At 37.0% G+C, this 27,338-nt stretch overlaps 1 protein-coding gene across 1 annotated transcript; it reads left to right on the top strand.

Annotated features, from left to right (window-relative positions):
• Positions 1–1,446: 1,446 nt before the first annotated feature.
• Positions 1,447–25,976, top strand: LOC140137341 (DEP domain-containing protein 7-like). Its single transcript, XM_072158983.1, is given in 16 exon segments — positions 1,447–1,569; positions 7,135–7,352; positions 11,413–11,507; positions 12,436–12,519; positions 12,936–13,037; positions 14,437–14,532; positions 15,881–15,961; positions 16,602–16,608; positions 16,695–16,876; positions 17,335–17,492; positions 18,309–18,362; positions 21,580–21,766; positions 22,372–22,483; positions 22,486–22,737; positions 24,274–24,475; positions 25,267–25,976. Coding segments are annotated over 16 exon segments (2,109 nt in total). The 5' UTR covers positions 1,447–1,484; the 3' UTR covers positions 25,461–25,976.
• The last annotated feature ends 1,362 nt before the right edge of the window (positions 25,977–27,338 follow it).

Raw genomic sequence — 27,338 nt, 5'->3', positions numbered from 1 at the left:
TAGGGCCATTAATTAGAAAGGTTGATTAGGGCCCTAATTCATAGCTATTCATTATGCAAATGGAAATTTGCCAAACGCGACTGTAGGTTTGTTGCATTTCATGTGTACTACCCATGTACCAAGTTTCAGTGCCATACCTCTTCTAATTCTGTCTGAAAACTTTAATTTGCATAATTTATGCATATATAATTAGAAAATTACCTGGCAACACTGCATGCCGAAAATAAAGAAAATAAAAAGAAAGTTGTTGCCAATTTGTTGGTTTCGCACCATTTTGACAGGCCATATCTCGAGAACCGAATGTCCGATTAAAATAAAATTTTCAGTTTTGTAATCAAGAGAGCATGGACTTTCACATATTTTTAAATTAGAAAAAAATCTATATCCGATAGTGCTACCTTAAAATAACAAGGTAAAGTCAAAGAAACCCCACTGGTTATTTTGCCCATTTAACATGCAATTCTATGGGAAGCCATATTATCATAATTTTTAAATTATGATTAAATATGTCAAACTTTGCATTGTTGAGCTACAAAAACAAAAAATTTAGCCGATTCCATTTAGGTGCAAGTTGGGACATGTGTAAACATTACAAATACAAATATGCAAAAAAAAATCAGGTTTGAAAAAAACAACCCAATTTCATTTTATAAGATCGTATATTATGGCTTTAATATTTCATTCCTTTTCAAGCATCCCTGTAAATAAATTGCTCTCTCAAATTGGTATTGTTAAATCTGAGAGAGAAAGAAGATATTCAACATTTCTTTTGGGATTGTAACGAAATAACTCCTTTTTGGAATCAAGTCCATTTCAATCTTTTGATGAGAAATGTTATTTTGGGCATATTGGATATTGAGAATTTTAAATATAATTTTGTAATACTTCATGCAAAGTATTTTTATACTTGTAAATGGGATGAAAGTAAACCAAATTATAATGTTTTTGTAAAATTTCTTAAATCTTGTAGAGAAACTGAGAAGTTTATTGGTGTTAAAAATAATAGTCTTAAAACATGGAGTAACAGATGGTAAATGTCAAAAATATATTAAAAATGGGATGTTTTGTGCCAATTTCAACTATTTTGCATTTTTATTTTGTATTGTGATGTATAATACCAGAGAAGATGAGAATTCAGAGCCTTTTGGCTCTGTGAAAGATAAAAACAACAACATAATTATTATTTTTCAAATCTAAAGTAGATCAGCTGGGTAGTTTCTGCATGATATGCGTAACCAGCAAACGGAAAGTTTACATTTTAACACAAAGACAACCCACTGGCAATGACTGACGTGCACCTGCACCTGTTTTGTTTTATATATTGTTCATAATAGGCCCAATTGGGTGATCTTACCAAAACCACCAAAACCCAGTAGAAGCGGCGTGTGTACGTGTAACTGGTGGGCGTATATTGGGTGTATTTGTGCATCTAATCAATTTACCGTATGGCAACACCGTATTGTTTGTGCAGAGGGAAATTCAAAATGGCGACATTGATAGGATATCAGGATCATCATGGGAAGTCGAAAATTTCGACTGAAAAATCCTCTGATCACGAAGAGGATGCAGGTAAAATAGATTTCGTAACTAAGACATGCATATAAGGATGATAATGTATCTAATATTACTTGATAAAGTGACGATTAAAGGTGTCAAACAATGCCGAAACCCGAGTGCCAAAATCGTGTCGGCTTGCTCCAAATATCATGACAAATGACATGCATTGAATTGCATGCAGCCTCAGCTCTAGTCTAGACTCGCTTGCCAGTCCTACATGTATATACGCCGTACCTATGTATATTGAGGACTGGCTTACGCCATTTTGGATGTCAATGGGAAATACACACTTAACGATTTAAGCCGGTTAGAAACTTGAAAAAAATCTTTAAAATTTCATCAATGTATATAAAAGTGGTACCAACCGTCTTGTGCTTGCTAATTTAAGACTCGGTTGAAACAAAATTAAGGATCGAAAGCATTTTAGTGTCCAAAAAGGCAAAATTATCGTCAAAGTTCTGCCGAATCGGGAACGATAGTATCCGATCTTTGCGATCAAAAACACAAAATTACAACTTTAAACATACTATTGGCAAAAGACATTATTACCAAACAATATAGAATAGAAAATTTGACATCATTTTCTCAAAATATTGAAAAATTTGCTCACTAGACATCGAAAAAGCACGCAATCCAATTCCCGTTCAAACGCGTGGGAAACTGAAAGTGCATAATCGTGACTACTCTAGACTCTAGTCATTGCTATAGTTAGACTCGCTTGCCAGTCTCGTGTACGCCGTTTGTACACAGAGGCTGGCTTTATGCCATTTTGTGTGTCAATGTAGTACAAGGAACTACGGTATACGATGTCTCATCGATCTCATCTCATCTGTACTTCAGCAAAACATCAGCCTGCCTCCATGTTACCAGTGGCAGTGCATCACATCCTCCATCGGGCATAACCATCCCCTGTGTTATCGTCAGCCCAGTGCAACTATAGATGTCTACAACTAATTCATTCTTTCCAAGGAAAATTTGTGTGTGGAACAATCTCCCCGAATCAGCTGTGTGTGCGCCCTCCATCTGTGCTTTCAAGCCCATAGCACTGAGTTCTAGTTCGCAACGCAAACTTAAAAAACCGGGCAAAACAGACATGTCATTTATCGGTATGACATTTTCGTATTGGCGCTGCCCTATTTAAGTTTGCACTGAAGTGCCATCTTAATTTGGGTGCGCCGATTTGGATCATGTGCTAATGAATTTTTATTTATTCTGGATAAATAATAAAGTATTAATGACAATTTCAAGCATAGGTGTTTAGGCAAGAAGTACAAGAAACTGCGTAATTAATATTATGACAAACATGCAACTATTTAAGCCACAGGAGCCTTGTATTTTTTAGTGGAAACTCTAATTGAAATCATGCAATGACGTTGCACTAGCTTTTTGTATACAGATCATCCCATACCGTACTAGCAGAGCTAAGTACGGTATGGGTTCCTCGTACTAACTGAGTTCAATCAGTGCTATGTCGCCACCGGCCAGCCTGAAGACACTTTAAACCAGCCAGCATACTTTTTACTTGCACCTTCTGATGTACAGCACCAAATTTATGTTTTTAGCACCGCACCGACTGTGAGGTCCAAACAACCCACTTCCAGTTTAGCTCAACGAGCTGTTATAGGAAGCCACCCACTGAAGACTGAAGTCTAGACTGAAGACATCATTTCTCGACGCATCACGCTAACCATGCTAACTGTGTTAAAACCTCTGAATGATGCTTGCTTGCTGTTTTGCATTAAATTTTAATTTTTACTTTTGGTTTGGTAGTGGTCTTTAACTGCTGACTTGAAACTCTCAAGACTATTACAATTTACCGCCGATGGAGGGAGCTCATTCTATTCTTTTACAGTCGTTGGGAAGAAGGAGTCTCTCACTCAAAGCCGCCACCTTCCATCTCATAGTCTGGTATTTTTGGTTATGTCCTCTCGACTGTCTGTTTGTCTTCACAAAATGTCCTCATTCACAAACTGATACTATCTGTCCGAATTTTGAGCCATACAAGTTTACGTGGTGAACTAGTGCACCCTGCTAAGGATAAACACTTGTGCTGAACGTCAAATTGGTCACTTATCGCTCACTGTTCAAAATGTGACATCTACACCAATTACAGTCCTCGAAACGGTCTACTTTTTAGCCGACCTCAAATCAATTCCGAAATATTTAGCGATCCCCAACCCTTTACCTTTAGATGAATTTGTAGAAATCTCCGCGGAGTCTCCGTGTCTGAAATTCCCCGGTACAAACATCGAAAATGTCGCATTTCTCAGTCCCGGTGATGATACTATATCCGCATCGCTGTTTTCATACATGAATATGCATATCTCTGACCCCTGTAAGGTCAAAAACGTGGCGTTGATTTCAACCAATCCGATCCACCGATTGTGACCACGGTTTCATGAATATTTAATAAGCAGCTTGATACTGACGTCATATCTGAGGTGACCAGGAGGCACCATTTTGGTCAACTGAACTCGACTCGTGCGTTCTTTTCATCTTTTGATTGACATAAATCGAACAAAATTTTCAATAACGGGTAATATATAGTAGGATTTCAATTTTTGATTTTAAATGAAGTTACTTGTAGTTTTGAGGAATGACAAAGTTGTTTTTGGAAACTTAGATGTTTGTTTCAACTGATGATATAGGATCGCAAGGTGAGTGAATTCGTGAAGAGATTTGCTTGTTTGAGTGATAGTAGGATACCCCCTACGTCCGACGAGCATGTTCAGTGATGAAACAATGCAAGTCACAAGATAACCCACCTCATTTACAGCCGGTTTCTGTCAAGTTAGAATAATCAGACCCAGAACAAAATATTAATTTCTGACATGATCGTGTTCTGGGGCTGAACTGTTTCCATTCGAAATCTTGATGGCAAATTGGACAAAAGAAGCACATGGTCCTACTTCACAGTTTTTAATCCCCTATTCATGTTAAGTGAATCACTCTATTCATTGTGGACCATCCTTTTGATATTTGAGTATTTGGACAAGCGGAACAGTTTTGACAGGCCTTTTGTCTACCTCTCTGTTTGTAAACAAACGAGGAGGTCGAAATTGTCATCCTCTCCGAATACGAAAGTCAGCGTAATAGTACGACACTATCGTCAAGTCATGTTCGCGATACAGTCACGTTGCACTCTGGGGTCGAGACTAATCAGTTACTTTCGGGTCACATCGCTAACAACAAGTAAACAAAATGGCTGGGAAAACTGAGAAAATTGTGTCCTTAAAAAGTGTTTCATTATGACGATCAGAAACCTCAAAACTTTTTTGACTGCGCTGTATATGCTAACGATATACAGGTACGGTACATTAAATTGGATGGCAAATAACCCAAATATTGCAAGAAATCTACTCGCTAGAATCGTGGCGAGCTCGCAAAAAATTACCACCCATGGGAATGTAATATTGAAAACGTAAAATCCCTACTAGCTCTAGTACAGGGAACCCACACCGAAGTAGCTCTGCACAACGGTATGGGATAAAGTGTACGGTATGCAAAAAGCAAGTGTAACGCAACTGCATGATTTCAATTAAGAGTTTGCACTAAAAAATACAAGCCTTGTAAGAAAGACAGGCCTCTCAGACTGTATGTAGCTTAAAAAATAGTCGCATGTTTGTCTTTGTCATAATATTATTATTTATTTTAATACACAGCTTCGTGTACTAATTAGACTCACTTGCCAGTCATATATGCTGTGCCTATGACAGGCCTAACTGCCTTCATTTCTGAAAATACATGTAGCAGGAGCTAAAGTCACTCTCCTATATGTGTACTGAGGAGCTTGACAAGGAGCTCAATTAGGTGTTGTGTTGCCCTCAAGTGGAAAAATGAGAAACGGTCGATTATTATTATTATTATTTTTTTTTTTTAAACCTTCAGTTTTTAAAAATCCCCTCAAAATATTAAATAATGCTTGTTCAATTAGGGGACATTTGTAAATTTTGACCTCTGTATACCTGTTAGACAACAATTAAAGACTAGTCTTATAATAAAATGTTAATTTTAAGTGAAAAACATTGAGTTTTTGAACAAATCAGTAAAAATCATCATTCAAAAAAAAAAAATTGCGACCCTGATTTTTCAGGATTTAGGGTAAGACAGTTGAGGGCAACACAACAATTTTTTTTTTTTTTTTGGCCTTATATAATATCAATATTAAACCATATAATATCAATATTAAACCATAGGATTTTCAAGAAGTGAGGAGCTCAATAAATTGAGCTCCTGAAATACTGTTGATGCGTAGAATAAGTTGAGCAATCACAGATGACATGCAGCAGTGACCCAGGTTTCTAAAGTGAGTCTTTTACTAGACCTATATACTAATGCAAATTTGCCAAAATAAAACCCTGGAGGCACTTTACAGGAGTACCTACTTGAGAACAAGTCTTCAAACGTTCGAAATTTGTAGTTACTACGGTACAACTAGATGTCAATTTGAAATAAACACTTTTGTATAAAAAGAAATATGTCAACAGTAGATTCTCTATAGATTACATTTCATCCTTTTTGGAAAATCCACCACAATGATGGCGCTTCATTCTAGGTCTGTGGATTCTCCGTATCTCCATTTTTTATGTTTACACAAATCTAGCAATTTTCTGCAGCCTTAAAGGTCCATAACCCGATCGACAGCATCATCCCCCCGCTTTTTTTTCATTGTTGATGAGGTTTTAGTATCACATAATAGATACTATTTTTCTCATTACTATCCTGAAATTTGACACTCCAAGTCGATGTATTTCCGGAGAAATCATGAAACACGGCGGTTTTTACAGGCTACCAGTTGTTCGCATTTTACACGACACGGGAGTTTTGGGTAGTCATAGAATGAAATCGAATAGATTCGGAAGACTTCACCCCAGTACCAATTAGTCATAAAAATACATCAAATAGGCCCCTAATGTCAAACTATAGATGGCGCTATAATGATATAAAACAAAAAACAAAAATAAAGAAATACATAAGAGGCGAAATAAATAAGGAAACATGACCTATATTGTCAAGCATGATACGAGGAATATGAAAAAAATTATGAGAGCACCTCCCCCCATTAAAAAAATTAGTTAAAAAATAAAACAAAGAAAAATCATAAATATGTGAAAATGTGCATCATATAGCTAAAAATAAAGAAATAATTAAGCGAAGTAAATACAGCATGGGCTATCTTGTCAAGAATGATAATGAGCGCAGTGATATGTAATGTTTTTAAGATTAATCAGTATGAATAGAGGGTATAAAAGTGTACAGGGCGAGCCGGTTTTCAGTGCCAAGGCGAACACTTCCTGTTTCCACCGGGACATGCACTCGGCCGTTGTTTCGGGATGCCTGACCAGAATGCAATTCATGCGTACCAGTGTATTGGCTTGCTAATATGCTAATTATTCACATTTATGCTGAAATTGTTCCCGTGTTCTCACATAGATGGATAAAGGGGACAATCCATTGTATGTAAGTTTGAAGAGAATCCATATCCTAAACCGATAGGGTTACCCCCCCCCCCTTTAATATCAAGCATAAAATGCAACATACCAAATTTCATAAAAATGTTCAATCATTACCATACAGGGTCATGTAATGGACAGTTCAAATTCACTCAACTATGGAATGGCATCATACAACATCTCCAAGAAAATGTGGAAGTGAAGCGCCGTAAACACAAGCTGCGTAGCTATGACAACTGCTTCACAGGAACTGATGCTGTGGATATCTTGCATCACTACTTGCAGCATCATGGAGGTTTAGAGAATAATGTCACACATGAAAATGTTGTCAAGTTATGTCAGGTATGTATCGTATGTACTTTTGGCCCTTGAACATGGATAAAGCCTTGTAGGTGTAGACTTTATATTGAAGAGGTTGCTTCATCCATGTTCAAGGGCCAAAAGTACATGCAGAAAACACCTCATAATATTTACTTTTGGCCATTGAACATGGATAAAGCCAAGCCTTGTAGGTGTAGACTTTATATTGAATGGTTTGCTTCATCCATGTTCAGGGGCAAAAAGTATATATACGATGTTTTTCCCGACCAGTGACGGTATACATTTTGTATGTTTCTGAACTTATAGAGTAATGTAGAATGGTATATTCATATTCCAGTTGAAATACATACACCCTCTATGGAAGACCTGACCTTATTCTCCCACACAGGGGTATAGATTTCAAATGGAGTCACCTATTTAGGCAACCCCATTTAAAATTCACACTATGTGTGGAAGATTAAAAAGTTGTGTTTTTCATTAGTGGGTATATGGATTTCAACTGGGAAAGCCCAATGCATGGTGGGTAACACTGGGGGGGGGGGGTAACAATTTAACAGACCAATAGAAACAGAGATGGGTAACAGACTAAAGCTGCAATCAAAGAAAGAAATAGTTAGCACACTTTGACAATATGTTGGAACTCTTCATTACTGCGCTGAGAGTTCAGTGAAATTAGTATAACTATGTTTGATCAGTGTTGATGAGAAGTGCAAACCTCAGGGGCAGATTTAGAGTGGGGCGCACCCCCTTTAATTTCTGCAGAGCGGCGCCTGACTTGATGCATTTTTGCAGAGCGGCACCTAACTCTGTGCCTCCGCGGTAGCGGCGGTGGCTCCTCTTTAAAAATTCCTTGATCCGACCCTGAACCTTCCCCTTTCTCTTCCCTCCCCCATTGCCCCTCAACCAATGTCAAAATTGCTTTCATCAACATAGAATTGGGGGAGAGGGGCAGCGATTTACAGTTTTTATGCCAGAGTGTGCCAACATTCATTTCTATGATTGTACTTTGTAGAGTGTTTAACCAGCAGTCCAGCACCTATTTGTCCCTCTTGAATTGGGTGTTCACATATGTCACATATGACTCTTTATTTCTTAGGATGAAAAAACATTAACATCATGTTCATTATGTATGCTGTGAAAAATTTAGAAAATAGAAATGTGCATTGAAAGAAATTTACTTAAAAGTTATATAACCGTTAATGGGCACACCCTTCATGGGACTACGTATGTAAACACCTGTTTATAAAAATTAAAAAAAGTACTGAAATAAAAGCCAAATTTTGCATTACATGATGTCGATTCAGGATATGAGTCATTCCATGCCAACTCACCCAGGGGTTGGCAGGTGACCCCTTCAGAATTTGATATTACTCCATCAATGTGTTCCATTTTGGTCACAATGAATTCACTGAAAACGGCAACTTGATAGTCTATGTCGTTTTTGGGCTACAGTCTCTGGAAATTTTGGCAGGACCCCCCTTTTTTTTTTTTTTTTTCCACGCCGCTGAAAAGTTGGGTGTTTATTTCCTCATAATTTTGTAACAAAAGGTGGTATGAAGCTACAAATTACTATTCTGGGTAACTTTTACCCAACATTTCAGATTCTGCCATCAGAAACATTGTATCTGCCTTACTTTTGACACACAGAGCCTCTCAAAATGCCCTTTTGACATGCGGAAGTGCTGAAAGTCCATGTTTGCGCCCTCATACAACCCATTATGCAGCACCACACAATATTGCAATTGCAGGATTGTAATATCTAGGTGCATATGTGCTACTACAAGCCAGCATAACATTTTTATACAGTTTGGAATTAGGTGCCCAGGGTTAAAAGTTGGGTCCAGAGCAAAAAATCTCAAAATTGCGCCCTCTCCCATGGGACGATTGACCTTGTGGACAGTTCGCCAAGGTCAAGAAACTTACAGGATAGAATTATGTTGATCCATCCTTACTGTGTGCCATATGGCAACTTCCTGATGAAACTCCTTCATAGTTAGGGAACCCTTCAAACATTACCCTTTTTCAGCATTTCTTCAGCCAAAAGTTGCCAAATTCAGCAACCTTTCACTCAAAATTCGCAAAATATGACAAAGTATTTTGACTGAAAATTTGTTCACACTTACAGAATATCATAGATGGAATCAGCACTATCTAAAATACATTCACACAAATTTCTATGAGACATGTTAGGTGACCCCCATTGAAAAAATTTTACAACTTAGTCCAATTTTGCTAATTTGGAGTGAAAGGCTGCTGAATTGGCTACTTCGTACTAAATCTTTTGAAAAATGGTCAATCTTTGTGGGGTTCCCTAACTATGAAGGAGTTCCATCAGGAAGTTGCCATCTGGTACACTTTAAGGATGGATCAACATGATTCAATCTTGTAAGTTTCATGATCTTGGCGAACTGTCCACAAGGTCAACCGCACCTTGGGAGAGGGCGCTATATTAAGATTTTTTGCCATGGACCCAACTTTTAACCCCACCTAATCCCAAACTAACTGTTTAAAAATGCTGTTCTGGCTTGTAGTAGCACATATGCACTTAAATATTACAATCCTGTAATTGTGGCATTCTGGGATGCTGTATATTGGTTCTAGGATGGCGCAAACATGGACTTTTCAGCACTTCCGCATGACAAAAGGGCATTTTGAAGGGCTTAGTGTGTTAAAAGTAAGGCAGATACAGTGTTTTTGATGGCAGAATCTGAAAATATGGGTAAAAGTTACCCAGAATAGTAATTTGTAGCTTCATACCCCCTTTTGTTCCAAAATTATGGGGACATAAACATGCAACTTTTCAGTGGCGTGGCACGAGAGAGCAAAAGAGTGGGGGTCCTGCCAAAATTTCCAGAGGACGTAGCGCAAAAACGATATGGACTATTGAGTTGCCGTTTTCAGTGAATTCATTAAGTGACCAAAATGGAACACATTGATGAAGTAACATCAAATTCTGAAGGGGTCACCTGCCAACTTTTCAGAAATTTGGGTGAGTTGGCATGGAATGGCTCGATAAGGAATGTGACATGATAACTGTTTTTAGTTGCATACAGCACAAAGCTCCTCAAAATGCAAAATCTAGGTTGGTTACGGCCCATTAAACAGTTGTTTTGTTGTTGTCTGATAGTAACATGTCTTTGAATTGATGTGTGTGCTGCAGGGGTAGCATTAACCCCCGATCGGGGATGAATGACCCCCTAAATTTAAAGAATATTAATTTTTCACCCTCTATATTGGGAATATGTGCAAACTCTGGGATGAACTCTGACCCTCTACTTTTGGACCTTACTCCTACCCCTGACTACACTGCAAAATATTTTTCACCCCCGAGATTTAATTTTCACCCCATGTATTTGGATTTTCTGCAAGCTCGGGAATGAAAAACACAGGAAAACAACTCCCGACTTTCGGGCCTTAATGCTACCCCTGCTTCATGGGACTATGTATGTAAACACCTGTTTATAAAAAAAAGTGCTGAAATAAAAGCCAAATTTTGAATTATATGATGTAGATTCAGGATAACGAATGTGACATGATGTTGTCTGCACTCTTTCAATTTTCATTTTTAAAACCAAATTCAATCTACATTGGTAAAAAAACCAGCTGTTTTTAGTTGCATACAGCACACAAGCTATCGTTCCCTATGACGACCTACTAACAACAGTCAGGCAACGTAAACTACGTTGGTACGGCCACACCTCCCGCTCCTCCGGGTTAGCAAAGACAATCCTGCAGGGTACAGTGAATGGTTCAAGAAAGAGAGGAAGACAGAAAAGAGATGGGAAGACAACATAAAAGAATGGACTGGCCTGAACTTTGCCACCTCACAGAGGGCAGTGGAAGACAGGACCAGATGGAGAGAGATTGTTAAGATGTCATCAGTGGTGCCCCGACGACCAAGCCGGTTTTAAAGGGAGCAGTAAACAGCACACTGCACAAAGCTCCTCAAAATGCAAAATCTGGGTTGGTTACGGCCCGTAAAACAGTTGTTTTGTTGTTGTCTAATAGTAGCATGTCTTTGATTTGATGTGTGTGCTGTACCTATATAATTAATCCTATCATTTTCTATGGATCCATACAGGTTCTAATGGAAAGCAATGTGTTTGAAGCTGTGTCATGTAGTAGTAATTCAACCAAAAAGCTAACATTTGAAGATACATCCAGTATATACTACAGGTAGGTAATATGTGACATGATCTGCTCCATGGGGGCCGAAAAATGCTTATTCATGCAATCCATTCAGCTGTTTCTATCCTCAGCTGTTTCTATAGCAACCAGCATAGTTGATCACTTTTTTACTACATCAGGGGAAGTCTACTGATAATTTTTTGAGAAGTTGCTTGCATTAAAAACATGACAATTTCTTGTGTGCCAGTAATCACATTGAAACCACAGGCATGTCCTTGTATGATCTATTAAACATAGTTCAATATACATGATTACATGTAATAAGGTATATTGCTGATAACAAATGATAGGGAAAAATGATGCATGCTGGGAATGAAAATGAATTTGATGACTTTTGAGCCCTTTTCATTCCCAGCATGCACCATGTTTGCCTAATGATTGCTATCAGCAATATACCTAATTATGTTATATACAAATGTATATATTATGTGTATAGTAATGTCTGCCTCACAGACAGACAGACAGACTAGTCACATTTTGTTGATGGGTTGATCTATTTATTGCACATGTAGAACACATTAATCCGACCACACCATCAACTATTATTATGTAAATTGTGATCAGTTTAACACGGCTTGATGGGCCAAATACTGATATTGGGCTATTCCAGTTAAAATCCACACACCCCCTATGGAAGTCATGGCCTTAATCTCCCATACAGTGGGCGTAGATGGAGTCACCCATTCAGGTAACCCCATTTGAAATTCACACTCCCACTGTGGAAGATTAAGGTCATGTCTTCCATAGGGGGTGTATGGATTTTAACTGGAATAGCCCACTTCAAGACCTGATCCAGGTTCTACATTTGCATATGAGAATTAAGATTCACTGCCTGAAATGGCTGAATGTCCATTCAAAATGAGAGACTTTTAGAATAACTGCTCCTCTGATTTCATTATGTCCAACATCTTGACAGGTTTATAGGAAGTGTTCCTGACAGACAACCTACAACTACTCCATGCTGGTGTGAAGATCAGAGAGATCAAGAAAAACATGACCGGTAAGTAGTGAGGAAAGATATTAAATCCTGGGATTTATAGATCAAACTCTTTTTTCATATTATTGGTTCAAATTTTGGCATATATACTTTGGCAGTGGACGATTTGAGTGGCATGCTAACTTATGCTGGTGACGCAACTGCATAAACGCACTGATTCTAATCTACAACTGTGAAATCCAACATGGCGTTACTGTCAACTTGAGACAAGACAGACTATAGTCCTTATACGACTAGAAATAAGGTTCGTTAGGAAAAAAACAACTTAAAACAATCCGTAGAGGACTAGTGAAGAGGACTTACAGACGCTGCATAGATGCGCGCGTGAACAGCAGCCTCACCACGGTAATGTCACTGTGACATCAGGGTGGAAAATTGTATAGCTGAAGTTATTCATTTTTGTCTTTAAAATTGAACAGAATGCACAGCTGTAGAACTCCCTGCAAAACCTTGAATACACCCAGCAGGAAGAGAAAGAGAGGAACCAGTTTTAATCTTGGCAAACAGAAACCTGACGTTAGGTAAGTCGACAAAAAACAACAATTTGACTCAAAATTTTCCAGGTCATATTATGTGCTAGATAATAAATGAAAGTCCATGCTTCACTTGTGTAAAAAGAATTCCAAATCAATCCAATTTTAATGATTTTGTGAAAAATTTGAAAAGTTGCTAGATCTTTAATTATGTTTTGATGACTCAACCACCCACAGTGCTCTTCAAATTGAACAGACAGTCAATGCAGGTTCTTACTAAATAGCAATTAATGACACATTGATGGCCAATCACTTCAGGCTGCAGTAAAAGATCTCTGGCTGAGCAATACTACACATGATCTGCTTGAATTTGTAGCTTTTCAAATCACACCAAAAAAATGATTAAAATCTGAAATTCTTTTTACCTGTAGTGGTATCAAACTCAAGCTAACAGAATTCTTAGCATGTCCATATCAATTTCCATGTTCTCAGTCGATCATGTTAAGAATTATGACCACTCACACAATTGTGCACTTTCTTTTTGTGCAGTGTGCTATAGGTAGCAATGTTAGCTTTCTTTGTACAACATGATGGCATAATTGAATAGTAATCACTTCCATTTGTTTGCAATCTCTTTGAGCTAATATTTATTAAGTTTTGTTCTTTCTTAACCCTGCCCACGCAGGTGTCGACTGCAGACGACAATTTTCTTTAAAATTTCAAAATTGACCATATTTGGAATCATCATGCAAAATGCATTGAAATGAGTACAAATAAGCCATGTGCTGGTTCTTGAGATAGGTCTTGATATTTTAAGAAAATATCTCAAAACTTGGGACTTAATATGTTGAAGCCTAGGGCCAGCACACATGATTAATAATTAGCCTACATAGCCTATGTAGGTCTGTGCATTCATTTGGTGCATGATCAGCTTCATTTACAAATTGAGTTTCAGATCAATTTTGTCAAAAAGTTACATTACCACCATGATTTTATTTTATAATAAAGTTGGTGTCCAAGCCCATAGCCATGATTTTTTGTGGGTGGTGCTGATTTTGAAAGTGGACTTTTTCCAAGGGGGGGGCAATTCTGTGAAAAGTGGACTTTCTTCCCCAAATTTAGACCTTTCTTGACCAAAAAAGCTTTAAAAATCAAATTTTTTGGCTCACTACGCTTGCATATTCTTAAATTTTTGGACTTGTATACTTTTGCAAATTGAGGGGGGTTGTTCTTGTTTAAACCTGTAGTGCCCACTAACTGAACATTTTTTAGCCACCGTGCAATTTTCATACCACTTCATAGTTTGGTGCTAAGTGGTGATAATTAGTCAGAAGCACAATGGGTGAGAAATACTCTGCATGAAAATTTGATGTTTTCTTTATAGGTGGTAATAAATAATCAGTTCTTCTGGTGTTGTAATAACTGACATTTTGTTCTCTTTTTTTAGGAATGACTATGATAGGGCCTTCACACCCATAGACAGGAATTCTAAGAGAAGGAACAGTTTCGGTGTAGGGAAATTTAAGGTTCCGTCAGATCCAAAGTAAGTACCAAGTTAGTTCAACTATCATTGTTTTAATTATTTTGCAGGAAATATATAAATATAAATAATAATTCAAAGTTTAGACTTTCCGGAATAGAAGTCGTTTATATGCTTTCCCTTTTTGGAAGAATCTATTCAAAAGATCGTTTAACTATGAATAAATGTTGTAAATATATAATCAGTGCTGTATGACACTAAATTCTAGCAAGAAGTCCAACATCTGAGAAGCCCTGGTAATGTCTGCCTACCCTTGTTATCCTTTTAATTTGACATCAAAGAACCTGTGTGTGTCATAATTTAAAATCACAGAAAACATGAAGCAACAGGGCTGCAAACTTGGCTAGAATCAATGATTCTCTAAACCTTATTTTGTGAGAATGAATCAAAATTCTTCTCAAATTCCACATTGCAGGCATGAGAATTTCCAGTCAAAACTCTGGAACCAGTCTTTTTTGATGTCAAAATTCCTGCAGTTTTATTTATTTTCAGCCCATATTCAGGTGTTTTTGTCCAATTTTACGCGCTTTTCCAGACTTTTTCATAAATGCCTAGTCCCATGCCTGACATTGAGTATGTTAACTTGATTCTCTTGATCCTGTCCATCAAATTGAACCAAAATTACACACAGATTTACTTCAATACTCTACTCTTAACAAATGTCAGTAACCAAGCAGTTATCCAACTGACACAACAGCAAAATGCACTGACATGGGACTGATTATGAGTTAGCGAGAATCAATTTTGATTCATACAAAGTTGTTGAAAATGCACCCTAAGCAAGTATTATTGTGATGTTGTATATCAAAAGGAGACACTTTTGGGCAGGGTCGTAAATGGAGAAATAGCCAAAAATCTGCCCGGGGTTTGTTGCGAATTTGTGATGTAATTATGTTACAAATATTGTCCGATAGTTTCAGACCGGAATATAACTGGCATCTTTTATTTTTGAGACATTTTTCAAGGTAATTCCTACTCTCAACATTGTCAATAATATTTTTAAAGGCCAATATCTCAATTTCCAATTTTATAATACCATAACTTATGAACTCAATATCTTCGCTTAGGAATGTCCGATTTCATTGGGGAAAACGGCATTGTGGAGCAAAATATAAAAACCTCAAATTTATAATAACCCGCCCAAAAGTGTCTCCTTTTGATATGACACATCACATATAACACACAGGGTGTGCAGGGTAACCCAGAATTATTGTAATCTTTCAAGCCATATCAAGATCAGAACAGTAAGCAGACTTCTTGTATGAGTCATGATGCTACTCGTACACAAACATGCACACCCCAACAAACACTTGATTTGAGATAAATTTGTATCACTCTTATTTCATTTCAGAGATTCAACAAGTACACCATTTGAAAGAGGCAAGAAAAGTAGAAATACATTTGGTGTAGGCAGATTCAAAGCTGAAATAAGGTAATTGTTTAAAGTACTGCACACCAGAAATATTTTTTGTAATTTTTTCCCAGTTCCGAACAGTTTTAAACCTTTCTTTTTTAACTTTGTGGTTTTTAATGAATATGTGGGTAGCATAGCATGAAATCAAAACCTGGCCAAAAGTATCTGCTATACTAAAAAAAAAATACATGTAAGATTAGAAATGTCAAAAGTCAAGGAAAAGCTGCAGAATTCCTCACCAAAGAGAAAGTGAGAATTCAAACTTGGTATTAAAAAATTAATGTAAAAGATGCTTTTGTACATAAAGTGGGGAGCATGGTTGACATGACAATGGTTGGTTGAAAACCAAGTCCCATCAGTTGGTTGGAAGTTTTTGAATTGGGTATTGAAAAGTCATGGAATTTTAAAATTGAAAGTCTGTGGGAATACTGAGTAACCTGTGGCTGTTTTTTCTTCAAATTGAAGTATTGTGGGAGCCATGGAGAGTAAAATGCTCCAAAACATAACATCCCAAATCAGAATTTGGTAGACAATCCAGGACAATATATGACATTGACGACAACAAAAATCATATATACTTGTTTATAGTCTGTAAGAACATGTGCACCATCAATGCTTGGAAACTCTATACAGAGTTTATTGTTCCAACTATTGGCAGATCATTAGTCAGTGTCACTGGCCCTTAAAAAAACTGGTTAGATGATTTCAACAGAGACACCTACATGTAAGATAACTTTATGTCTATTAATAGCATGAAGGTGAATCCATTGAGCATCAAAAGCAAGGTGCCCTTAGAATTTCAAAGGCTGGTGTTATTGTGTGTTTTATTTTCATATTTTTTAGGTTTGGAGAATCATCTCCAGGTGAGACAGTATTTGAAAGGACAAGTTTGAGAAGAAGCAGTTTTGGATTTGGTAGACGTAAAGACAGACAGTAAGTAGCTGATATTGATATCGGAGACGCCAGTCAGACATTATGGACCAGTTTCTCAATCTTAATTTGTAATTTGATACCTTATGTTTTTGAATTGAGAGACAGCCAGACAGACAGACAAAGAGAGAAACCTGAGGGAGAAAATAAAGAAATTTGAATAAGATTTGAGGGTAAAAATATATAAAATTAGTTCAGGAATGATAATAATTTTTCTCTTTATCAGAGTTGCCGATGTAGCATGTGTACTGTGTAAAAAAGCAAGTGAGGTTCTGAATAGCTAAATGAATCACATTATGACATCAGTACCTCATTCGTTGAACAAGCCTCGTAGCATCACATGACCTGGTTCTTCTTATGCGATATTGGGGGCACCTGTCAGTAAGTGAAAAGAGGACTAGGATCCTTTCTGTATTTTCTTGAAAAACTTGTTTGATTCTGTACACAAATTTGTATTACAGATCATTTCGCAAGAACGACACTACAACAGGACGTGTGATTGAAAATCCCTGTACTATGCCCAGGGCTGACATCCTACAGAATATTTTAGGTCAACCTGTAAACCTTAGTAATAATAACGGTAGCACAAGACCAAAGAGGAGAAAACTTGAGGAAGAAGGTAGGTGTAACAACTTTCATGAGTGGGTTTTTTGGCCAGACCAGATCAAATGTGTAAACTTCATCCAGTTGTTGACTGTCCTGAGGAAACTGGTTACTTAAGGTGATGTTGTCAACTCATTACAGTCATATTTAGAAACAGTTTTAAAAGTTATTATTATATTTATTATTTTCTAATTATAAAAAAGGGAGTCATAAAATATTATTTTAAAAGGGACTCATATTGTAGTGCTGTATCACATACAAAATGGATTTTAAAAAAACCCTCCTATTGAAACTTTGTGACCTTAATTAAGAAACTGCAAGGCATACAGGTATCATGTAAGTGTAATATTTATTTTTGATATCTAGATCACCTCTAAGATGCATGAATTAATGTTAAAATTCAGCAAGGTTCAAGGAATTGATTAATTGAATTCTGCTTCTCCATGGGATATTAACATACATCACTACCAAGCTCAAGGTGAAACAAAGTCCTGAACCAATTGGCTCAGAATCAGTATGACACAAGTTTGGCATTTGGAAGTACAAAACTGTAATAGTAAAGTCACAATTATTGATTAGCCTAATGGAAATGGATCATTAATTTCCAATTGGAAACCTAAAAAATGGTACTGATACTCCAAATATTTTTTAAAGAAAAATGGCATGTTATTAAAAATATTGAAAATGTTGGCAAAAATGAAAATTTGACGCAGACGGGCAATTGGAAACCAATAAGCTGTACATGGTGTACACTGTACAGCTACATTTGTCTACTCATGTGCCAGATTCAGATGGTTAATGTATTCATGTTTGTACTGACTGTCTATTTTAGGTATTTGGAAACCAGTCACCAGTTGTAAACTAGCATTTGGTTTATCAGACATTGGTAAAATTTCAAATTACAACACAAGACAGAAATAAAGAAAAATACTAGTAGGCATTCATTGTATATCTGATCAAGTCTGCCTGTAGTGTATTCTATGGGGATTGACAGATTCACACAATGTGCTTAAAGGCAGATTGGAAGGGAGCATCAGGACCTAGTGGATTTCCACTCAAATATTGAGACAAATAAAGCAGACATGCAAGAGGAATCGTATGTGTTCTGCATAGGAAATCTCAATAAAGAATGACATTTCCACCCATGTCCATAACATTTTGTCAGGAGGGGAAAAACAACCAGAACTTTTGATTTGGTACATGACATTAACTCAAGAACTGCAAGACCTATGGAAATATAAATGCAATTATTGGCTTTCCTAACCCTTTACTATAAGATCAGTGTATTAATATTAAGAAGTACACTGCAATTTTCAGTTTAATGGCTAAAACTGGAAGATTATGGCTCCTGCTATCCCACCTGCCTTCAGTATTTTTCTTATTTCTGTCTGTAACAGTAAATTTGAATACTGTTCCCATTGACTAATAATTCATTCAATATGTACTCAGATACCTATACACATCTGCACCAGATATTAACTTTTGCAGTGTACACATATACATCACCTCTTTGCCATCGACCATCAATTCTATATTTACATACATACGTTCTCCCTTCAAAATTGTATACTTATTTCTTGAAGATCTATTGCATAGCTATATTTAAGAGTTGTGATGCAGTGGAGTTAACAGACCTGGAAGTGAATCACATATCTTTTTAAGAGCTGTAATGTTGACATTACATCATTGGCACATCAAGATGTTAGTGCGAGAAGGTTGCATCTGTAATATTACCTCATTTTAACTAGTTTCTATATTCTATATATTGTACACATCTAAAGACATGACATGTAGCATCTATTGCAGCTGAGTCCTTATTGTACTATGACTAACCCCTCCACATGGAACCTATTCCATTTGAAATCCATACGCCCCCTATGGAGACATGACCTTAATCTTCCCCCCATTGAAATCTACACCCCTGTGTGGGAGATTAAGATCACATCTTCCATAGGGGCCATGGGGGGTGAAATGGATTAGCCTGTTTGACCATTCAAATCATGATGAGGTTGAACACCTGCTTAAGCTACAACAAGTTTAAGCTTTCTGTGCACCATGAAAGTGGTGGTAAATTTTAAGCTCCACAGGTGCCTATATTGAGATGTGCTCTGATTTCAATAAAACTGATTTCCATTATTTTGTCATTTGGCCCATGTGGAGCATGGAAATCTTGATTATCTATTATTGCTATATTATAGCCTACATCTTTGCAATTGCACTAATGGCAATTGACACTAAATGCCCTGTGGGCAAGATTTTTTTCACCCGCCCGATTCGAACCATTTCATTTTTTTGCACAAACGACCGGCCGATCCAAACTTCTGTTAAGCTCATCCCGATTTGTTCTAGCTTTTCCAAATCCATTCCGAAGTTTCAGATCTGATCCGATCAATGTTAAATGAAAACTAAGAATAACCTACATGTATGCAATAATGGATTTATAATATCACACACACTTGCACTCACCTGAAGTGAAATTTTGCTGTGAATAAAAAAAATTAGTGAACACAACGCCACTGTTGTGGGATACTTTTTTCTCCTGATCCCGACTCGAACAGAAAGAATGAACCCCGGTCCATTTCAACTCGGCAAGAACTCACCCGATCTGGCTTAACCCGATGATATATGCCCAATTTTGAAAAAATTTCAATCTGATCTGCTTTCGGTCCGAGTCTGTCCGGGGTATTTCAGATTTTCGAGTTGCCTCGCAGGAGTTAATTTACACTGAGCTAATGACTTTAATTCATTGGTCACAAGTCAGTGAGTTAACCATGTGTAAATTCAGCTATAGGTGAGGCACAGTGCACCTATTAAAGATACTACAGAGGTATTAGGCTATTCCTTTTGAAACCCATACACCACTATGGAAGACATGACCTTAATCTCCCACACAGGGAGTCACAAGTCACCTATTCTAACCACATTTAGAATTCACACACCCTGTGTGAAAGGTTAAGGTCATGTCTTCCAACTAGAATAGCCCATTGCATAATGGTCCACTGAAAACAAATTACACACACTTTGTATCACTGCTCTTGTATGCACATGTTTAGTCAGACACATTGTATGAGACAATGCTGTGCCATTCACACATCCAGTCTTATAATCTGAACAAGTCAATATATCTTTTACCAACTTGTTAGCTGTTTTCGACAGTCACTGCTTCAGAATATAGACTCATGTGTATCACTCAATTTAGTGTTACCGCTAAGGGTGTATTATGGCGAGCGATTGGCGCAGGACTTAATCTCCCACACAGGGAGTCACAAGTCACCTATTCCATGGAGTCTTATTCTCTTATTTCCATGCCTATTCTAACCACATTTATAATTCACACACCCTGTGTGAAAGGTTAAGGTCATGTCTTCCAACTAGAATAGCCCATTGCATAATGGTCCACTGAAAACAAATTACACACACTTTGTATCACTGCTCTTGTATGCACATGTTTAGTCAGACACATTGTATGAGACAATGCTGTGCCATTCACACATCCAGTCTTATAATCTGAACAAGTCAATATATCTTTTACCAACTTGTTAGCTGTTTTCGACAGTCACTGCTTCAGAATATAGACTCATGTGTATCACTCAATTTAGTGTTACCGCTAAGGGTGTATTATGGCGAGCGATTGGCGCAGGACTTGCCAGAGTTGGTGCAAAGCCTTCCAGGATGAAAACAAAAAAAAGAGGTTTTCTACCCAATCCAAACCAATCTCAATGGTCAAATTGGCCTATCAAAATCCTTAAAGGGAACACCGATTCCATTGGGCTGTTCCAGTTGAAATCCACACACCCCCTGGAAGAGTGACATGACCGTAATCTTCTACACAGCCGGGGAGTGTGTATTTCAAATGGGGTTACCTGAAAGGGTGACTCCACTTGAAATATACACCCCCTGTGTGAGAGATTAAGGTCATGTCTTCCATAGGGGGTGTATGGATTACAACTGGAATGGCCCATTATTGCCAGTAGAATACTGGGCCAGATTAAATGGTATGGTAGTAGGTAGATCTAGCCAACCATCCATGTGTTGTACACTTCTGCTACTGGTTTACAAAATTGATAAGTTTTTAATGTATGTCATTTAATTCATCATTTCAGAATCAAACACAATATGGAAAGAAGCAACCATTCAGAGGCTGTTACGTTTAGTGGAGATACCCCTTCTGGAGGATATACTGGAGTATACAGAGAACTTTGTGCATGAGAAAAGCACAGACATTCACAGAAGTGGAATTTATTTGTCTGCTGTCAATAGAAGAAGTCCAAGATTAGCCAAGCCTGAAACGTATGTCTATAGATATAATCTGTTAGATTCACAAGCCTTAGGAGAGATAATCAATCAAAAGTATAAAACAATTCAAATAAGAAATATCCTTATTGCTGAAAACAAGAAATCAACACATCTCTGATCACATTTTGTAAAGTCACACCAGTTTGTTTTGTTTAAATTGTTACTTGTTTTGTTTAAATTGTTTCAAATATTGCAGGATTTTGTGGTTACAGATTGTTAACAAATCTTTGACCATCCAATCAATTACCAAAATAATCATAGATATAACTTTGGTTTCATTCTTCCAATCCTGTCAATGAACTTTTTGAAAGTGATTTTCTAAGCTCGCTCTTATCATCTTGGAAGAGATATAAAGTGGTAGGTGAATATCAAACTGACTGATCATATGGATATGAAACTAAATGATTATCCTGTACTTTTCTGTGGGATTCTTTGGAATTCTTTGGATGATTTCTAGACTGGGCATGGGTATGGAGTTTTGAAAGTGTCTTTGGATAGTTGGGTCATTAACATTAAATGTCTGTGATTTGTGATATTTTATGATGTTTGCTTAAAACAATGATCTAACTTGTAATTTATATTTACTTAAATGTCCACAGTGACCCTTGGTTGGCAGCTGCACATGATTGCCTGGAAGCTCACCCTGAAGGTCAGATCATCATCGGCAATTACCATGGTAACACTCCAGCCAGTCAGGTCCTTGTTCAAAACAACATAAGCAGCTCCTTTACAAAACCATTGCTAAGTTGTTCACAGGCCGGGAGAAGCCATTGATACCAAACCAGTTGATTCAGATCATGATGATGACTGTGGCTTTGTTAGCTCGAGGGAAGGTATTACGTGCTATAGAGCTTACTCAGATAGTGCTAATGATGATGCCTGCTGAAGATAGACGGCAGTTGAAAGGTTTGCTGAGTTTTATGTCAGAGGCTAGCAAGGAGGATGGTGTCAAGATAAGCTTTGAGGTAAGACAAGCCTGGTTTAATATAACAATGTTTATCAATATTTTTGTTTTAATTTGTTGTGCGTGAAGAAGAGTGGCAAACCTAAGAGTTTGTCATTATTAAGGACCCACACTTTTCAAACTTGTGCTGCTTTTCAAACTTGCACCATATCAGACAGAGCAACAAATTCTATTCATTAGGGTTTACTGCCTGAACAGAATTGATCATACCTCATCTTCTTTTTTAACCAAATCAATGGTAATAACTCTTAAAAGGGGATCAACACTGTTGTGCACAGCTATCTCATTTTGGAAAATGGATCTCATTTTGAAAATCATCTCAAATTGGATAGAATTGAGACCCAATTTGAGAATGAATTTGAGTACCAATATGAGATCCATAATCACCCAATTGGTGCTTAATACATTGGTGCTACCAAATGTTTGTCATTTCATGGTCAAAGCAGTTGGGGATCACCAAAATTGTATTTTTGACAGAGCAAGGCCTAATTACTCCAGTTTAATAGCTGGAGTAGCATTGGGAATTTTGTGCTTGCAGGTCAGGTTTCTCTGCCAAGAAGACAAGGTCAATTATACTATGAAACATCTTATTGTTGATACATATACTTCAAATTTATGTATCCCAATTTAAATATCAGGGTTTTGCTATTTCCACATTTGTTGTTCTTTTCATTTTTTGTAGCAAACAACCTGAAACCAACTATCCTCCTGGAATTTATAAGTCCTTTGTTAGTGATTGAGTTTGCATTTTTCCGGGGCAAATTTATGAGTATTCAGATTTTAAGTTTTGTGAGATAATCTGATGCTTAAATAATTTGAAAACATTCTCTTGATTTTTTGTTTTGGAAAGGAACAAGAAAAACATTTTAGATCAACTTTACCATATGGTCACCTTGTGTATACTCAAAAGACCATGAACAGCAATTAAACCCATACTTGACCATGAGAAGTCTAGACACTGGTTCCATACAGTACCATACTTCACCAACTATAATAGTTAGTAACTTAGCACCCAATAAAACCTAAGTGGGTGGATTATATCTCAATTTGTCACTCAAATTGGATCTCATATTGGATCTCAAATTGCTTCTCAAATCTATTCAATTTGAGACAATTACAAATATGAGATCCATTTTCCAAAATGAGATACTTTTGAATATCAGTGCAACATTTAATCACAAATTGCCTCAGGCAAAACTCACTTCCTAATGGGAACTAAATACCACACAAGGTCATTTTATGTAACTCATTGACCCATGTGTGTGTCATATACTGCCTCTAGCTATAATGACAGCCTCGTGATCTGGTCAATTCATTGAGAACTCACTACCTCAGGAGGGAGCACAATTTTTGATCAATTCTCTTAAGGTAGTGAAACGTAATGTGTAAAGTGAAGTCGTCGTATACCCTTCCCTGCAGTGTAATCAATAGATCAATTTCTTGCAAACAGGCAACTCAACTATATGTCACCCCCACAATTCCTTGTATCTGTTGAAGTAACCATTCTTAAATGTCTATTTCTGATCATTCTTTGCAGGCTTTCAATCGCATGACCGTGATCCATGCATTCACCTCATGCATCATATCATGTCCTACGCTGTCTGAGATTCAAGCCAAGAACATTGTAGCCTTCATGATGGATTGTCAACAGAAAGTGTTTAAGACACCAGAGGCTATCAAAGTAGCAGCACTGGGAAGAACACATAGAATTGAACATGGACAGGCTGATTTGTGTAAAGGTAAATACTTACAAAGACTTGTACTTCAGAGACCTCCATGGCCTCCGTTGCCCTTAGACTTGGCCTTGGTGCCCCTCAATTTCAAAGCAGTCTTCAGTACATACAATTTATTTCACCTCAAGTTCGGTAGTGACGTCAATGCTTTTTCGCGGTTGTTGCACCTTGAGCATGCTGACAAACCGCGATAGGCATACAAACATACACTTTAAATCAAAGTTTACCGGTGCATGGTGAATTAAACCGGAGGTACACTATTTTGTCCTGCAAACACGGCGGGCGGTTCTCTTTGGGTCTAATATCTTTGGTTTGAACATTTATATGATTACGATGATAATGCATTTTGCATGAAAAGTAACAAGTGCATTCTAATATCCTTGTGAGCTTTGTCATACAAAAACTAAACTTTGGTTGTACTCAAGTTTGGTAGTGACATCAATTTTTTTTTGTGGTTGCACACATGCATGTACTTTCTGCATGATTAACTTTACACCTACATCACTAACAAACTTGAGGTGAACCAGAGTTTAGTAATATTCTGCATGACATTTGTAAGTTTTAATTGATGCTTGATGGTTTACAGAAACTTTGAATTCTCCCAGATGTGACTGAATATAGATGTAACTGAATATTTGATGACAAAGTTGCAGCAAATTACAGAAATTACAAAATGACCTTCGAACACAGTGGAATTACACTGGCGACTTTGGTGGTCATCTTTCAAAACATTTTATCCATCAAAACACTTGCTAAGTAAATCGCTAATTTCATTTTGTATTTTATTTCCATTACAGTATACTGTAACCGAATAAGCAGTAGTGAATTTGATCATCAGAGAGGTGAGGGCACCAGACAGGCACTAAGGAACATGACCAACTCTATCATAGACGACACCAAGATATCACTCAGAGATAAGAAGCAATATTTACAACGATTCCAGAAGCACTACGGTGATCTCTATCACAAATACTTCTCAAATATGATCTAGATTCAATACTTTTATTATCACCTTTCTGATAAAACATAAACAGTAATCACTTTTTTGTTAAGAATACAAATTCAACAAGTCAAGTTCAACAAGTACAAATTTAACAAGTACTTTGAGGAAGATTTGATACTACAGGTAAATTAAGTAATTCTTGGCCAAACTCGAACATTATGGATGCTAGTGGCTCCGGGATAAACACACATGCAGATAGCGTAGTACAGAAGAAAGCATACACACGCCTTACATTGTGTACACGCTAAATGGACGCAACATGCATGTTCCAACTTGGCCAAGAAATACTTAATTTACCTGCAGTGCTGAGTGGTCAAGTCCATTTTGAGTGCATCTGAAACCATTTAATATTGAGGTATAGTCTGGTATCACAATATTTTGGTCTGAATAGTTACTACTGTTTTTACTATGTTTGGAGAAATAACCTTACGAATAAAACCCTTGTGAACAGACAACTGCTTTCTGAATTTCCATAGACCAATTGATGTGTGCGCAGAAAAGATACTCGGGATATTATCCTTGTCATATTGTGTTTTACTTAAAAGATTTGTAATGGTGTACCTGATTTGGATTCAATGCATCCCTGGCAGATTGAATCTAAATCAGGGATAACATTATCCTGTTAATGCGGTTGCGTCGCCAGGGTATGGACAAACCACACATCTATGCATCCCGCAGGATTTGGTTTCTGTGCATGATTCAAAACTGCCACTGCAACGTCCGACATAGTGTTACCCTCAACTAGAGACGAGACACACTATCTTTATAACTTGACAATATTTTTAGAAGTGGGTAGGATTTCTTCAGATGCAATATCTTGCCATAGATATGGGATATTCTATTTCAAACCCATACACCACTCCCATCATGGAAGACATTCAAATGGGGTTGCCTGAATGGGTGACTCTATTTAAAATCTATACCCTCTTCGTGGAATATTAAGGTCATGTCTTCCAAAGTGTGTGTATGGGTTTCATCTGGAATATCCCCATCTATTAATGAATGATTTAAGATATTTCTCAATTGTGCACTTGTCTTGTTCAGTGCTTAATATGAATCCACTTTGTAAAAATATAATTTTAAAACTCCTTTCAAAAAAGGAGGCAATTTCTTTCATTACAGTTTGATTCAAATATAAGATTCAGAATTAATAGAGTTCATCCAAAACAAGTTTATCCTGTTCTTTTGTATATCTCTTACTCAAGTACATATCTTGTAAAGCCACTACAACCAATTTTTAACTTGAATTATCAACCTTACAGGTTTGTGTGTGATGAAAGAAATGCATTCCTCTTTTGTGATGATGTACTGCATAGCTAGGTTCACCAAAGATACCGTTGAAAATATAAGAGGTCATTGTATGTATAAATTTGAAGGTTGACTATTTATTCCCCTTGTATGAATCCTAAATGGTCTACATCAATTGTTAGATAGGTCCTATTCATCTCACAATTTTGACTTGCATAGTGTATCAATCGACTATGAAATCCCTAGTACAGTGGAGACTTGTTAACACAAAATTCATGATATCACAAAATGTTTGAGTCCCAATCATATAGGCAAATCCAACCAACCAAGTGATGGTCAGAATTAATTTAACCATTGCAGGGTCCATCTGCACTGAACTGGTGTTGTGACTGCCAAATTTGAGGGAATACAAGCCACTTGTATTGTATTGTAAACTTTTATCATTCATTTGTGTATTGATGTATAACACAGATGATGGAATGCAGTTTAAAATCCCCACCAACCCTGCATTATTTCACATTTCAGGTGTAGCAATGTCTGTATGTGTGAAATTGGATTCGTCTATACCTTTGTACGTTATAATGAACTGATAACACACAATCTTGTTAACACTAAACT

The sequence above is a fragment of the Amphiura filiformis genome, chromosome 17 (assembly GCF_039555335.1).
Source record: "Amphiura filiformis chromosome 17, Afil_fr2py, whole genome shotgun sequence".
NCBI classification, from domain to species: Eukaryota; Metazoa; Echinodermata; class Ophiuroidea; order Amphilepidida; family Amphiuridae; genus Amphiura; species Amphiura filiformis.
This window is presented reverse-complemented; position numbering and strand designations above follow the sequence as displayed.